The 13,741-nt window shown below is 35.9% G+C and overlaps 1 protein-coding gene across 14 annotated transcripts in view; it reads right to left on the bottom strand.

The window, feature by feature from the left end:
• The window catches only part of PPP1R9A (protein phosphatase 1 regulatory subunit 9A), a 315,876-nt gene that overhangs the window by 35,591 nt on the left and 266,544 nt on the right, over positions 1-13,741 (bottom strand). For 9 of the 14 annotated variants that reach the window (XM_041728258.1, XM_041728260.1, XM_041728266.1 and 6 more), the window contains 2 exons: positions 1,616-1,773; positions 833-1,130 (listed from right to left, as the gene is read on the bottom strand). In XM_041728258.1, coding sequence (XP_041584192.1) covers positions 833-1,130; positions 1,616-1,773 — 456 coding nt within the window. The remainder of the gene's footprint in view (positions 1-832; positions 1,131-1,615; positions 1,774-13,741) is intronic. The other 5 variants (XM_041728268.1, XM_041728269.1, XM_041728270.1 and 2 more) reach the window with 2 other exon arrangements.

Here is a 13,741-nt window from a genome sequence, read left to right as displayed (position 1 = left end):
TGTTTTTACACCTATACGCACACACACGCATGTGCATGACTTATGTGTATTTCACATGTGAAAGATAATGTACTCAAATTTACTTGGTTACTCTAAAGGGACACATCAGACATGGTAGGAAAAGAATGAACCTAATCTTTATACCTCTCTGTATCATTTAACTTGTCTAATGAGAATTTATTACTTCTATAAATTAAAATGACAAAAATCTATTGACATCCCTATGAAATTCTGGTGTTAATTCAAGGAACCTATTTTAAAATTTAATTGATTAATCTCCCTGCATTATCTTTATCATAGCTCTCCTGTCACAACTTTTGCAATATGAATCATTACTGTAAAAATTTCTTCTAAAGAAAAACCAATTAATGGCTTAAAACCTGTATTGCTTTCATCTTCATATATACACGAAGATATTTACATATCTTCTATATATTTATAGATATTATATACCTATATATTTTTACATATATATTATACACATTTTTTTTCCAATGTGAGCATGTTAGTGTTTATTGAAACTCTGGGTTTCTATTCTAAAAACCCTCTAGTAGGCCTCCTGAAGCATTTCCCTAACAGTAGTAAACTTGTAGAGAACTGAAGAAGTAAATATACTAACCTGGTAGGAAAAGATAGATAAATACATGAATGAATGAATAAATGAATGAATGGGAGAGGCATGGGCTCTTATCCCACAACATAAAAAGAAAGCAATATTAAGACAAAGGACTTACGACTATGACAAAAAAAGCTATTCTTATATTGCACAAATCAAGGAATTAGTGAAGTCAGACAAAACAAAAGCAAAAACAACAAGAAAAATAAAGAGTACCTTTTTCCTGTAGTATTTTCTTGGTGGTGACTTGATGGTGGCAAGGAGATTCTTCTATATCATGATCAGATTTTGAAGGAGAGGAGTGTGAAGTGTCTCCCCAAAGAAAGGGGGAGGGCTCCTTTTCCGGGTGCAGTGGTCCGTCTTGAAATTCAGCTACGTGGTCAGAGGAGAAGGGCACACTGCCAGCCGCCGGAGTGAGGGATGGATCACCAGAATCTGATTCTGGAGAAGTTCTCAAACCCTTGGGCAGAAGTGATTTGGTAATGTGCGTGTGGTTATAGAAACTGTTTGAAGGCTGTTGGTATAAGAGATTATAAAGGAGGTTATGCACCAGCTCCATGGAGTACTTTGAAATCAGACCGAACTTATTTTAGTAAATCCCTCAAAAACCAATTTTTTTTTGTTGGTTTACAGATGAGACTGCATAGTTTACAACAATTCACCATATTACCATTGTAGCTAACACAGACACCTAAGACACAGAAACAATTCCTTGTACATTCATTATTTCCCACTAGGTAAAACCAATACCTGAACATAAAAGCACCATCGTGAAATATGACAATATTTCATAATGCTTTTGGGTTAGTTCATTGAATGATACAGAAATAATTTGAATTACAACAATATATCGAGTTGAGTAAGAATTTAGGAGACAAAGCAGTGAACTATTCCAGCTGTTTACACAGAATCTGGTTGCAGAAAAGTCATCTTCAATAAGCTGTGGGAACAAGGATACAGCTCAACACTGCAAGTCAGAAACCAGTCAACGGTGCTCACCTTTCGCTCCAGACTGTCTTCCCCATCTGTTGAACTGACACTATCATAGAGTCTTGTCCTAGAGGGCCTCTGGCGTCTGTTTTTCACGGAGAGCTGGGCTCGGGTTTTTAGTGCTTTTGAATCCAGGCGCTCTGTCTCTGGGACTGCCTCATTCAAGTCTAAGAAAAGAATCATGCAAAATAATCAGCAAGAGAAACCTTTGGAAAGGATGGACAAAGAGACCACAGACACTGATAACAACGATCTCAAGGTTATCAATAATACAGGCAAAAAATAGGTGACAATCATGCCAGCCTGTCTGATATGCCGCCAGAAACAAATCAGTGAGATTTAGGAGAAATGTACAAAGCCTTATAAAAGAATCCAATCAACCAAAGGTGACCAGGGCAACCAAAGGTGGCCAGAAACCAACCAACCAAAGATGACCAGGGCAACAAGAAAATGTAACATCCAAAGAGCCAGCGTGGTCCTTGTGGTCTGCCTCTTACCACCTTTAATCTTGCCCCCAAGAGACCAAGACAGAACTCCAAGTCACCTTTCCAAAGGGGAGAAGTAAAGGTTACCCATAGCTCTGTGAAGGTGTTGGCTGAGAAGTTGTTCTCTGGCTGAATTTATCTGGAATGCTACTGCTTCTTAGAAATAATGTAGCTTGAGCATCAATCATATTTTATCTTTTTAGAGTGGCAGTCATTAAATGAAGCCATAATGTTCATATGGCTTCAGAATTAATAATTAAGTGCTTCTGGATTTAAATTATTAAAAGCAAAGCCTATAACGGAGTTGCAGAAAATTAATATGTACTGATATTAATGGAATAAAACAATTTCTTACGGTAGCATTACTTCAGGAAATTCCTTTTCATCGTGTTATTATGAAGGTGTGCTGTAAATATATTATAAGACCAAAACAAGGAAGCATCTCAGGTTGTGCCTCTCTTACCTATGGAACCTTGCATTTGGCATATGGTTCTAACAGTTATATTAAATATATTTTCCCTAGGAGATACATCCACTGAATGACAATATTTACAGAATGTTCTGACTCTTCTTTTCCTGTATTTGAAAGAAAAGTGAATATTCAGAAAAGCCAGACTATTCAGGTATATATAAAGGACAGCTAAATATTTTCTAATTAGTAGTCTCTTTATTGTTTACATGTCAAAGGAGAAAAAATAATCTCCTTGATCACTTTAATTTCTCCCTTTCAATAAAATCTAAACTTGCAGCTGCCGATTAAGAGTTCATTAGTTGTGATAATTGGGAGATAATCAACCTTACAAGCTCTTGTTTACATATAAAATGTGGGAACACCACACAGATGAAAGCAATAATATAATTAGATATACTGTCATACAAGCCCGTTTCACAGCTTATCTATCTTGGGTTTGGGGCTGTATTTTCTATAACAGAAAGCATGGTCGGTCACACACACCATCTCAGGTATTCCTTAAAACAGCCCCACGCAACAGAGCAGCCAAGTATGTTTTATCCTCTCCTGAAGTCCAGAGAACCTGAGTAATGTGCCGTCATCTGCACAGCTAGTTGATGAACTGCCATGATTTTTCTTTTTTTGACTCCCAGGCTAGGAGTCTGTACCCTCCAAATTTAGCGAGGGTTGAACAAGTTACTAGAAAAAGATTTTAATGTTCAGTGTTTTTGTTTGTAAAATCACATAAAATGTGGCTAATCGAGCAAGTTCATTTCTCCAACTGGCTACATGGGAAGTATTATTATTAATCTTTCACATATGTATTAAGAAAGCATAAGAAGGAAGGCATTTTGAAAACTATAGAAAAAACTATTTCTCAGACGGTTTCTTATTTGGTCTGTTTGTAACAGCTTTGGTTACTTGGTGACAGAAGACTCAAGGAGACAGCCTGTTCTACATGGCTCCTTTTTCAATAGAATCCTGGCCCTGAAGGACCCACCAAGAGCACTCGATATCCAGGACTGCAGTAGCTACTCCATCAGTAGGTACTGAACAAATAATAAAGTGAGGGAACATGAGAACTACTTATCGGCAAGGTTTAGAGTATAGAGAATTTCTTCTGGCTGGTCAGTAATTTGCCTGGTACTCATATCAAACAACCTCCAAAGAGCAATCTAGAACATCTGCTTTAATATCAGCTAGCACTGAGTAGGTACAAACTGCTGGAGCACACATACAGAATTACATCTATTAAAGATGAAGGTATCTAGAAGAGTAGTGCCTTAAGTCCATGATCCAAGTGGCCAACAACACACCGCATACAATTAACAATTTTTGAGGCCCTGAAAACAAAGTTATCGGGGTCCCTCCATGGCAGTGATTCATGAATTACAAATCAGCAATTTATATTCCACCCTGAGAATACATGTTTTTAAAGAACCAGAAAAATGGAATAGAGCGGGGAGCTTTCACTTCAATGGCAGGAAGTTGAAAGGAAAGAGGTCCAGAGGAATCAACTACTAAATACACCACAGGCAACATCCCCCTTTAGCAGTGTTACAGGAGGTGTGTGGAATAGAAGGAAAATGTGTATAGGACTTTTGTAGCTGGGTAACTAGAAGCTATCTTTCTCTATCATGTTGTGTAAGAATTAGAGTATTACAACTCAAAAGAACCTTAAGGATTCTAGTCCAGCCTTCTTTTCCAGATTGGAAAGCCAAGGCTTCAAGATTACTAACTTGTTTACTAACTGCATCACACCGTTAATCTATGGATGAGATGGGATAGAGCTCAGTCCTCAGAAGCCTATCATCCTGGGGCGCCTGGCTGGCTCAGTCCATTAAGCATCTGCCTCTTGATTTCGGCTCAGGTCCTGATCTCGGGGTCCTGGGATCCAGCCCGGAGTCAGGCTCTGTGCTCAGCATGGAGTCTGTTTCTCCCTCTCTCTGCTCCTCTCCCTACTTGCTCTCTTCCTCTCTCTCTAAAATAAATAATACATAAAATCTTAAAAAACAAAACAAAGCCTATCGTTTTTCTGGAAGGTCACTCTCAAGTCTGAAAATAAATTTCACAAGTAATCTTTTGCCTTTGTTGAATCTTTGTTTAGTCTTACTTTATGTTCCAAACAAAAATACAGGTCAGGTACTAACTTTGCAAATTTCCATTAGTATACAGTATTGAAGAAGGAAAAAAACCTGAGGTATTTTACTTGGTTTTATAGTTATCCATGGAATAAAATTCTTACATCAAAAAATTAGCTGTCAGCTTTGAGGATGGCAATGCAGCAGAAGAAATCCAACTGGCTCCATGTTGCTAAGTTCTGTGCTACTGAATGCAAGGACCTAGGTGGTAGCGTTCTCTCACTGTCATTTGCTCTCTGCAGATACCTTAATCAATAATATAACACTGCTTTTATAAACCCAAGACCCTGGGTCCTTCCTCTACCCTTTCTCTCCAGGCCATCACGTTCTGTTTTCCATAAGAATCAGAGAATCAAATTTCCTTTTCATCTCTATTCCTTCTTTCTTCTTTTTCTCAGACCCTCCAGTCTCTGGAAAAAAAAAAAAAAAGCCTATCTCTGACTCAAATGCAGCTAGCAATTCAAAAGATGAACAGACTCAAGTGGATTAATAAATACAGACAGGCAGACACAGAGAAGATATGAAGTAGTAAAGGATGGAGCAGTTTTGCGTTGGTGGGACTCCATCTCAATATACCTGCATTTTAAGACTAGTTTATTATTGCTTCGAATTGCATCCTTTAAAAAAATTTAATGGATTCGATTATGATTTTAGCAGCTGTTATGAAAAATGTTCTGTGAAATTAGAATGTTATATATCATATTACACAGCAACCAGTTCCCTACAGTAATGCTGTGAGTCATTCAGTTTTTTTCACTATATTGACGTTATTTTTGACGTAATTGGAATGCTGCCCACAGATCAGATATAGAGAGCAAGGGAAGGAGGGGAAAGGAGCAGCATGATGAGGGGGGCCCCCCTCTGCATTCTTAGAGCATTATTCTCCTCAAAAACAGTCCTACCTCAACTATCACACTAATGCTGTTATCAACTACAATGCTGAGCATCATGACACACTTGGCAGCCTTATAAAACTTGAACAGTATCTGGGCCCATGAAAGATGGGCCCATGGGTTTTGGGTTGGTACGTACTGCACTCAGAGGTAGGTTTATGTATCTCAGAGAGGTGGTGTAAAACAGTTCCATGACAGTGATCTAGAATCAGTCTTCCTCGAATAGAATCCAGAACAGTGGCTCTGCCACTAAATTGGGCAATTTCCCTACTTCTCTGTCCCTCAAAATCCTCAACTTCAAAATGGATATGATAGTAACATAGTACCAATAGTTCACTGCTGTGAGGACTAAATGCATTAATAGATACACAAGTGCTTGGAAGAGTGACTGTTACATAAGCAGTCAATGAATCTACTTATTGACATGGAAAGGTCAGCAAAATATTCTTAGATGACTAACGCGTTGCAAAACCATATGTACACTCCTTCTAAATATTTTAAAAAGAGCAACATAAAATATATTTTCTAGTGATAAATAGATGCATGTGATTTAACAGAGAAAGAATTGGAGGAATCTACTTCATACTGACAATGGTGCTTACCTCCAAAGAAGGTATTAGATTTGAAGATCTTGGCCAAGAGATACTTTAATCTTAATTGTAATGTTAAACATTTTTTTTAATATATGTATTTTTTGCATTTATATATTACTTATATATTTAAAATTAGCAAAAAGAAAACAACCAGCAGATTCAGTACATTTTCTTTTACAGACATCTTAATTCCTTTCTAATCCGAGAGCTCTGGTGTTTTTGGACTCAGGATTCCCAGATGTTGGTATCAGTCCAGGAAACTGTCAAAATCCATGTGACTATCAGCCTGCCCCACGTGAGAAGGCTGCTCTTTCAATTACGTCTATGGAGACTGTTTGCCTGCCTTGGTACTCTACTAACTGCCAGATGAGCTAGCTTGATTAGGGCCCCTATGGCTTAGCTTCCAGTCACTACTTTGTTTTAGTATTGTACAGGGAAGATGTATTGAATCAGTTACGGTAATTTGAGACCAAGTTACACAACTTCGTCTCATCTTATGATAGTACTTTACTTAAGAACCCACCCACAGACAACTCTCACCCTGAACTCCATTAATTTAGTTGCTTTCCTTATAGTCACCTAAAAGCTGATAAACTTTATACCCCAAGTAGTATTTATGAAATTTTAGGAGACTGATTTCTTACAGTTTCAGAACAAGTAGAAGATTACTGCTGTTTCCTAATCTTTTAAGTACGTCTGAGTTTACTGTTGTATGAACTATACATTTCACTTGTTAATGTTCCAAAAATAATAAAAAAATTCCATTTTTACCACTTTATCAATAAATGCAGTCACAAAACTATCTGTGTGGCCTTTGAAACATAATTTGGTGATCTGTTTTAGTGTACTGTTTCTCTAGTGCAGTGTGATACCCAACATAGACTTCTTCAGCTTATGGCTAACCTACCTCCCTGTTCTCAAGAGGGCAGAGGGGGTCCAACTCCATTGCCCCTGACTCTTTAGTCACACAATGCCACTAGACTGCCCATGGAGATAGTGGCTATAAGTCAGAAAAAAACTATGTGAGATATCCTTAATTCCAGCAAATATCATTTGTAACACTTGTCAGAGTCGTCGATTATGAGAATATGAAAGGATACAGAATTTTGCTTAGACAACAGGGAAAGGTATTCAATATCTTAGGATTCCTTCACTGTCAAACATCTTTAGAATCTGATAGAAAAGTCTTAAAATTTGAAGAATTGTAAAAACTAATCAAATGGGCAGACTTCTGTGAGTAGGACCATGAGGTCTTGTATGTAAGTTGGGTCTAGGAAGGTGGGATATGTAAATGTCCTCTTCTTGATATTATAGCATCTCTGACATGACAACAATAAACAAACTTGGGAGCCTGGGTCGCTCAGTGGTTTGGTGCCTGTCTTCAGCCCAGGGTGTGATCCTGGAGACCCGGGATTGAGTCCCACATCGGGCTCCCTGCATGGAGCCTGCTTCTCCCTCTGCCTGTGTCTCTGCGCCCCCCCCTTTCTCTCTCTCTCTCTCTCTCTCTGTGTCTCTCATGAATAAATAAATAAAGCATTAAAAAAATAAACAAACTTCTGTGTTGTCATTCAAAGTTGCCTACAAAAAAAATCTCTGGATATTAGTAATCCCAAGCATGCTAAGTAGGCAACCCTCCAAATGATATATCATGATATAATAGTTTCCTCAATTACTAGAAAGAGAATTCAGAGCTTAGGCTTTTGGTAGGAAATAATCTGTTACTTGCAGTAACAGTTGTTGGCTTCCTTAATTGGAAAGTATCTTTCAACCATGGGAAGACTTAATTATGTACACAGAGCATTAGAAGGCTTAAGAAAACTCAAAGGCTACACTACTTGTAAGTGTAGTGTAATAGGTGGATAGAATTTCTTAAGTACTTTCAAAGACTATCAGTCACTAAGAATAGTAGTTAAAAAGGAAATAAAATATTAATGAATTTTTAAATGCAATTTAAAATGTTTGTAGGTGTTAATTAGCTAAGTTTATAAATAGGAATAAAATATTATTCAAAGATCCTTTAACAGTGATTTTCAAATCAAATATAAAAACTTAAAGAACTAAGTTTTTGATAATGTAGCTTGAATAAGTCAAACATTAATTGTAAAATCAAAATAAATATCTGAATGACTCTTCTGGGTAGTCATAAGGCCCTATTATCATCATGAAACTCACAGGCAATAGAGTTTTCCGTGTCTATATTTCTTAAGTTTCCTAATTTGTGGCATTTTCTATAGGTTCTCAGACATAATTAGTATAAAGTATTGAAGTAGAATATTACTTCACATCCACTGAGATTCAGTCATAACTTGATATTAGTGTCCTCCATTAACAGAAAAAACCCTAAGGATCTCATAACTGCTGAAACAATATAGTTGGAACATTGTTCAGAACCATACATACCACTTCATTTTCTGGTCTTAATTCCAGAAATAGCTGTTTATTGCTTGGTTTTAATTTTAAAGAGGCTGTGACACCATGATTAATCCTATTTCCCTCTTGGCCAGTAGACAGCATAAGTGAAATCTGTGGTCCACCCTGAAAAATTCACAGAAGCCTACCAACATGCACTGCATTTACAAACCACTCGCACAGCATCTTCTTTTGCATCCTCCTAGCCTATTCTTCCAGTCAATTTTATCTTAACTATACACTATCTCCCAATCTATATAATTAGAATTTCATGGTGAACCAGAGCATTACTTATAAAATATAAGAAACACTTCTGAATATAGCTATCTTGTAAAGTTTCCTTGAAAAGGAGCTATATCCCACATTCAGGTTAAAATTGTCTTTATTTCCAGGGCACTTGGGTAGCTCAGTCGGTGGAGCGTCTGACTCTTGGCTTTGGCTCAGGTCATGATCTCAGGGTCTTGGGATCGAGCCTCCACAGCAGGCTCTTGTTTGCTCAGTGTGGAGTCCGCTTGCGATTCTGTCTCTCCCTCTTCTTTTCCCTCCTGCTCTGCCCCACTCTCCTGCTCACACACTCTCTTTCTCTCTCAAATAAATAAAATCTTTAAAAAAAAGTCTTATCTTCCAGATCATCATCTTACCTTATAGTTCAATTCCAAGCAAACAAAATTTAAACATCAAAATAAAAGAAAAAGCAGCCTGCTTTCCCTAAAGTGGACAGAAAACTACTAAGCTTAAGCTCATTCTGACAAAAAAGCTTGTTTTCTATCAAAACAACTTTAGATATCTTCTAGTACTAATGCATACCTCAGTAGGACTGAAGGGTCTGGTGACTTCTGTGAACTTACAAAGAGGCAGTAAGAAATAGGACCCAAGGAGAGTTCTCATTTTGCAACTGAATACCTCCTTCTGAATGCCTCGTTGATTTGGCAACAAAACTCTTAATGACTTACACAAAGACAGATGCAAAACTTGCACAAAACTAGACAGGTAATTTAGGTGCTTTGCTTTTTGCGTAAGAGAACAGATTTTGGCTCTAATGATATGCCAGAAAACAATCAATAAGTATTGATTTCTCATTCATTTGGCTTGTTCATTAAAATTTTCCATAGTGATTTACCGGGAATGTTCACCCTTTAATTAGTGCAATTCAATAATATTTCATGGTCAAAATTATTTATTGAGGATTAAAAGTTACTGAAAATAATTTGTTCAGGAAAAATGAAAATGATGAAAGTTTACCAAGAACTTATATTGGTATGCATGATAAAAACAAGCATGAATCCACTCTAGAATTCTCTCCTGCCCCAATTTAGAACTAAACAATGTGACAGCATGGAATAATTACCTCATTGCTCTGTATCTAATGCTCTTCTATAAGACACTCTTGATAATGTAGTGCAAGCATTCACTTTCCTTTTAATGACTTTCCATTTAATGAATTCTGGCTTTAATCATGCCTTTAACCTTATTTTAAAATTCTGGGTTCCAATGCTAAAAGTGAATGCTTAATGTACTCTCAGACTCCATCAGGAAATAAATCAGACGTGGTGGTAGGGGTCTAGCCTGGCTTCATATCCACAGGTATCTGAAAAGAGCAACTAACATTGAGGGCTCTGGGAAAAGCAAAAAGGACAAAGACAACACCTGATTACAGCCTGAGCAGAAAATATGACTTCTTGGAGAAGACCAGTGACCTAGGGAACCCCCTTATTGTTATAAATGTCTCTTGGTGTTGTTGGCTTTTCCCCCCTTATTAAATACTAAGTGTTATAAGCCCCCAAAAGTCTTTTGTGGTTTATCTTTCATTTAAGCTACTTAAACATTTCTATTTTAATATATTTTATATGCAAAAAATTATTCCATATGTGTAAGTTATATAGAAAAAGAAGGAAAAAGAGACCAATGTTCCTACCATCCAGCCTAAAAAGTTAAATTAGTACCTTTGAAGCCCTCTTTATGTCTCATTTCTAGTTGTAGCCCCTATTTTTTCTCCGACTTATTCACAAAAGTATCCCTAAACAATATAGATTAATTTTGCTTGCTTTTTAAGTTTATATACATGGTAATAAACTGTATACAATATTCTGCAAATTGTTTTTTTGTTTGCTAAACATTATGTGGAAAGGTAGGACTAGAATTAATTCACTGTTTTCTGCAATTCCTATGAACAATATTGCTGTGCATTTTTGAACATGTCTTTTGGTACTCGTTTCAAGAACTTTTGGAAGCATATATACACATACGGAAGTAAACTTAGTGGGCCATAGAATTTGCATTTCTTCCATTTTACTGGATAATACCAAATCGCTTTAGCAAAATGGCTGTATGAGTTTTCCTTCATGTTGGCTATCACATATTACTGTGGAACTTTACATTTGCAAATTATTTTATTTTTACTCAGAGGTTGAATATTATGTTTACCAAACTCTGGGTTTTACTTTTTTGTGAACTGATTGCTTATGTGTTTGTCCATTTTTCTATTAAGTTAGTTGTGTTTTCCTATGATCACAACTGTGAGTTCTTAGTATATTCTGGATAACAACCTTTTTTCTTAAACAGGCTACAAATATCTTCTCCCAATTTTTGGCATGTTTTTCAATGTTCCTTAGAAAAACAGTATAGTGTGTCTTTCAAAGATCAATTACTGCGGTCAAATTTAACAAACTTTTTATGATTTGGAATTTTTGTGTCTTAAATCATATAAACATTCTCCTACATTTTCTTCAAGAAGTTAGGAACATTACCTTTCATATTTGAGGCTTTAACCCATTTAGAATCTATTTTATGAATGATATGAGGTCAAATCCAATTTCATTTTTTTCATATGGTCAATTTTCCCCCCACCATTTGTTAGTCCGTACTTTACCCACTAATCTGCAGTGTTAGTTATGTATTAGTCTCAAACTGGCATGAATATGTCAGTCTGTTTCTAGATTTCACTCGGTTGCACTGGTCTACTTGTCAATTGCTGAGCTACACTACACTATCTTATCACTATTACTTTATAAATGAATTTTGGCATCTGAGAGAACAAGCTCTTTTACCTTGTCCTTGCTCAAGTGCATCCTGACTATTCTGGGCCAAGCTGTTCCTCTACATACATTTTAGAAAGTTCTTGCCAAGTTCTTAAAAAAAAAAAAAACAAAAAACAAAAAAAAAACCAAAACTAAACTAAAAAGACCTGTTCAAATTCTCATTAGAACTATGGAAAACATAGGTTAGTTTGGCATTATGGCATTTTTATAATATTGAGGCTTCCTCAGTCTGGCAATTTATATAGGTCTTCTTGAATGTCTTACTGTGGTGTTTGAGCTGCTTCTGCTAAATTCATACTGGCTATTTATATTTTCTGTTGCTTTATAAATCACTATAAATCACTTGTACAAAAATTATATTTTCTGTTTGTTAGAATTAACTGATGTGTAGTGATTCTTGGAGACATCCATCCTGCTAAACTTATTAATTCTAATAATCTGTATTCTTGAGGAGTTTTTAATATATTCAATTTTATTATCAGTGAATAATAACAATTTTGCTTTTCTCTTTATTTTTTTATTTTTATTTTATTGTTTTGCTTGTCTGGTACTTGCTAGGACCTCTAGGAAAACGTTGAATAGAGTGGTTATAGCACATTAAATAGTGAAATGTTAACAATTCTTATTTTAAAGGAAATTCTTGATTTTAACATTCCACCACTTAACATAATGTTTGATAGACTTCTGTTAGCTTCACATATCAAGTTAAGAATGTTCTAATTTAAAAGAAAACAGAAAGTTCTAGTTTAATAAACTTTTGTATTTCTAGTTTAATAACTTTTTATCATGAATAAGTGTTCAACTTCATTAAATGTTTGTCTTCATCTAATGAGATGATTATATAGATTTCTCCTCTAGTTCATGTATGAACTATATGAGTTTTTGAATGCTAAACCAACTTTGTGTTCCCTGCATAAACACAAGTTGGTTATGATACATACATTATATACATAAATGTATATAAAATGCATTTCTGGATTCAGTCTTTATCTCTGTGAATAAGCAGGTTTTTTGTTTTGTTTTATTTATTTATTTAATGAAGAGAATCCTGTACAGTTAATGGATGTTCACTCTGCTCACCTTAGAGTAGAAGAGGAATGCTATTCCAGAACACAACTGCATTAGACAGCTTAAATCTCATAAAAATGTGTTAACTCCACCTATACTTCATTAGTTACACAGAAAACCATACTCTAGGCATTTGCCAAGGTGTATAACCTCTAACATATTACCACTCAATATTTATTAAAAGCTCAAATTAAGAACTACAACACCCCATATAAAAAGAATTTAAAAAAAAAAACCCCAAACCCTAGCTTTTTGAGGATTTTTATTAACTCTATTCAGTGACACAGGTCATACTCCAATTACAGAATAACTTTAAAAAATTCTAGTAAAATTAATGTACAGTGTTATATTAGTTCCAGGTGCTATGAAAGATATTTTTGGGGGGTCACCAGCATGGCTTAGTTGGTTAAGCATCCAATTCTTGATTTTGTCTCAGGCTATCATCTGAAGGTCATGAGATTGAGCCTCACATCAGGCTCCACACTCAGCATGGAGTCTGCTTGGTATTCTCTCTCTCCCTCTGCCCTCCCCCTGCTCATGTGCATGTGTGCACCCTCTCTCAAATAAATAAATGTTTTTAAAAAGATATTCTTTTTTTTTTTTTTAAAGATTTTAATTATTCACAAGAGACAGAGAGAGAGGCAGAGACATAGGCAGAGGGAGAAGCAGATTCCACATTCAGAGTCTGATTCGGGACTCAATCCTAGGACTGGGGAATCATGCCCTAGCCGAAGGCAGATGCTCAACCACCGAGCCACCCAGGTGTCCTGAGATATTCTTTTTATATCCACTTGCAGTAGGGATTCATTTATCCCCAAAAATAATTGTTATGATTTCACATGGAACCAATAAATGGATTGTTTTTAATAAAATAAGGAAGGACTGGCAATATAGCTGGCAAATATCAAATATTCAAATTTAAAATATTGGTTATAAGGTATAGCCACCAATATTTTTTCATATTTATATATTCTGTTATCATCTGTGAAAATGTTTTTAATCATGCCAATGAAGCTGTGGATAGGTAGGAGCAGCTAAATGGGAAGTATATTAATGA

The sequence above is a fragment of the Vulpes lagopus genome, chromosome 13 (genome assembly GCF_018345385.1).
Source record: "Vulpes lagopus strain Blue_001 chromosome 13, ASM1834538v1, whole genome shotgun sequence".
Classification (NCBI taxonomy): domain Eukaryota; kingdom Metazoa; phylum Chordata; class Mammalia; order Carnivora; family Canidae; genus Vulpes; species Vulpes lagopus.
Note: the sequence above shows the minus strand (reverse complement) of the source record. Positions and strands in the feature narration are given on the sequence as shown.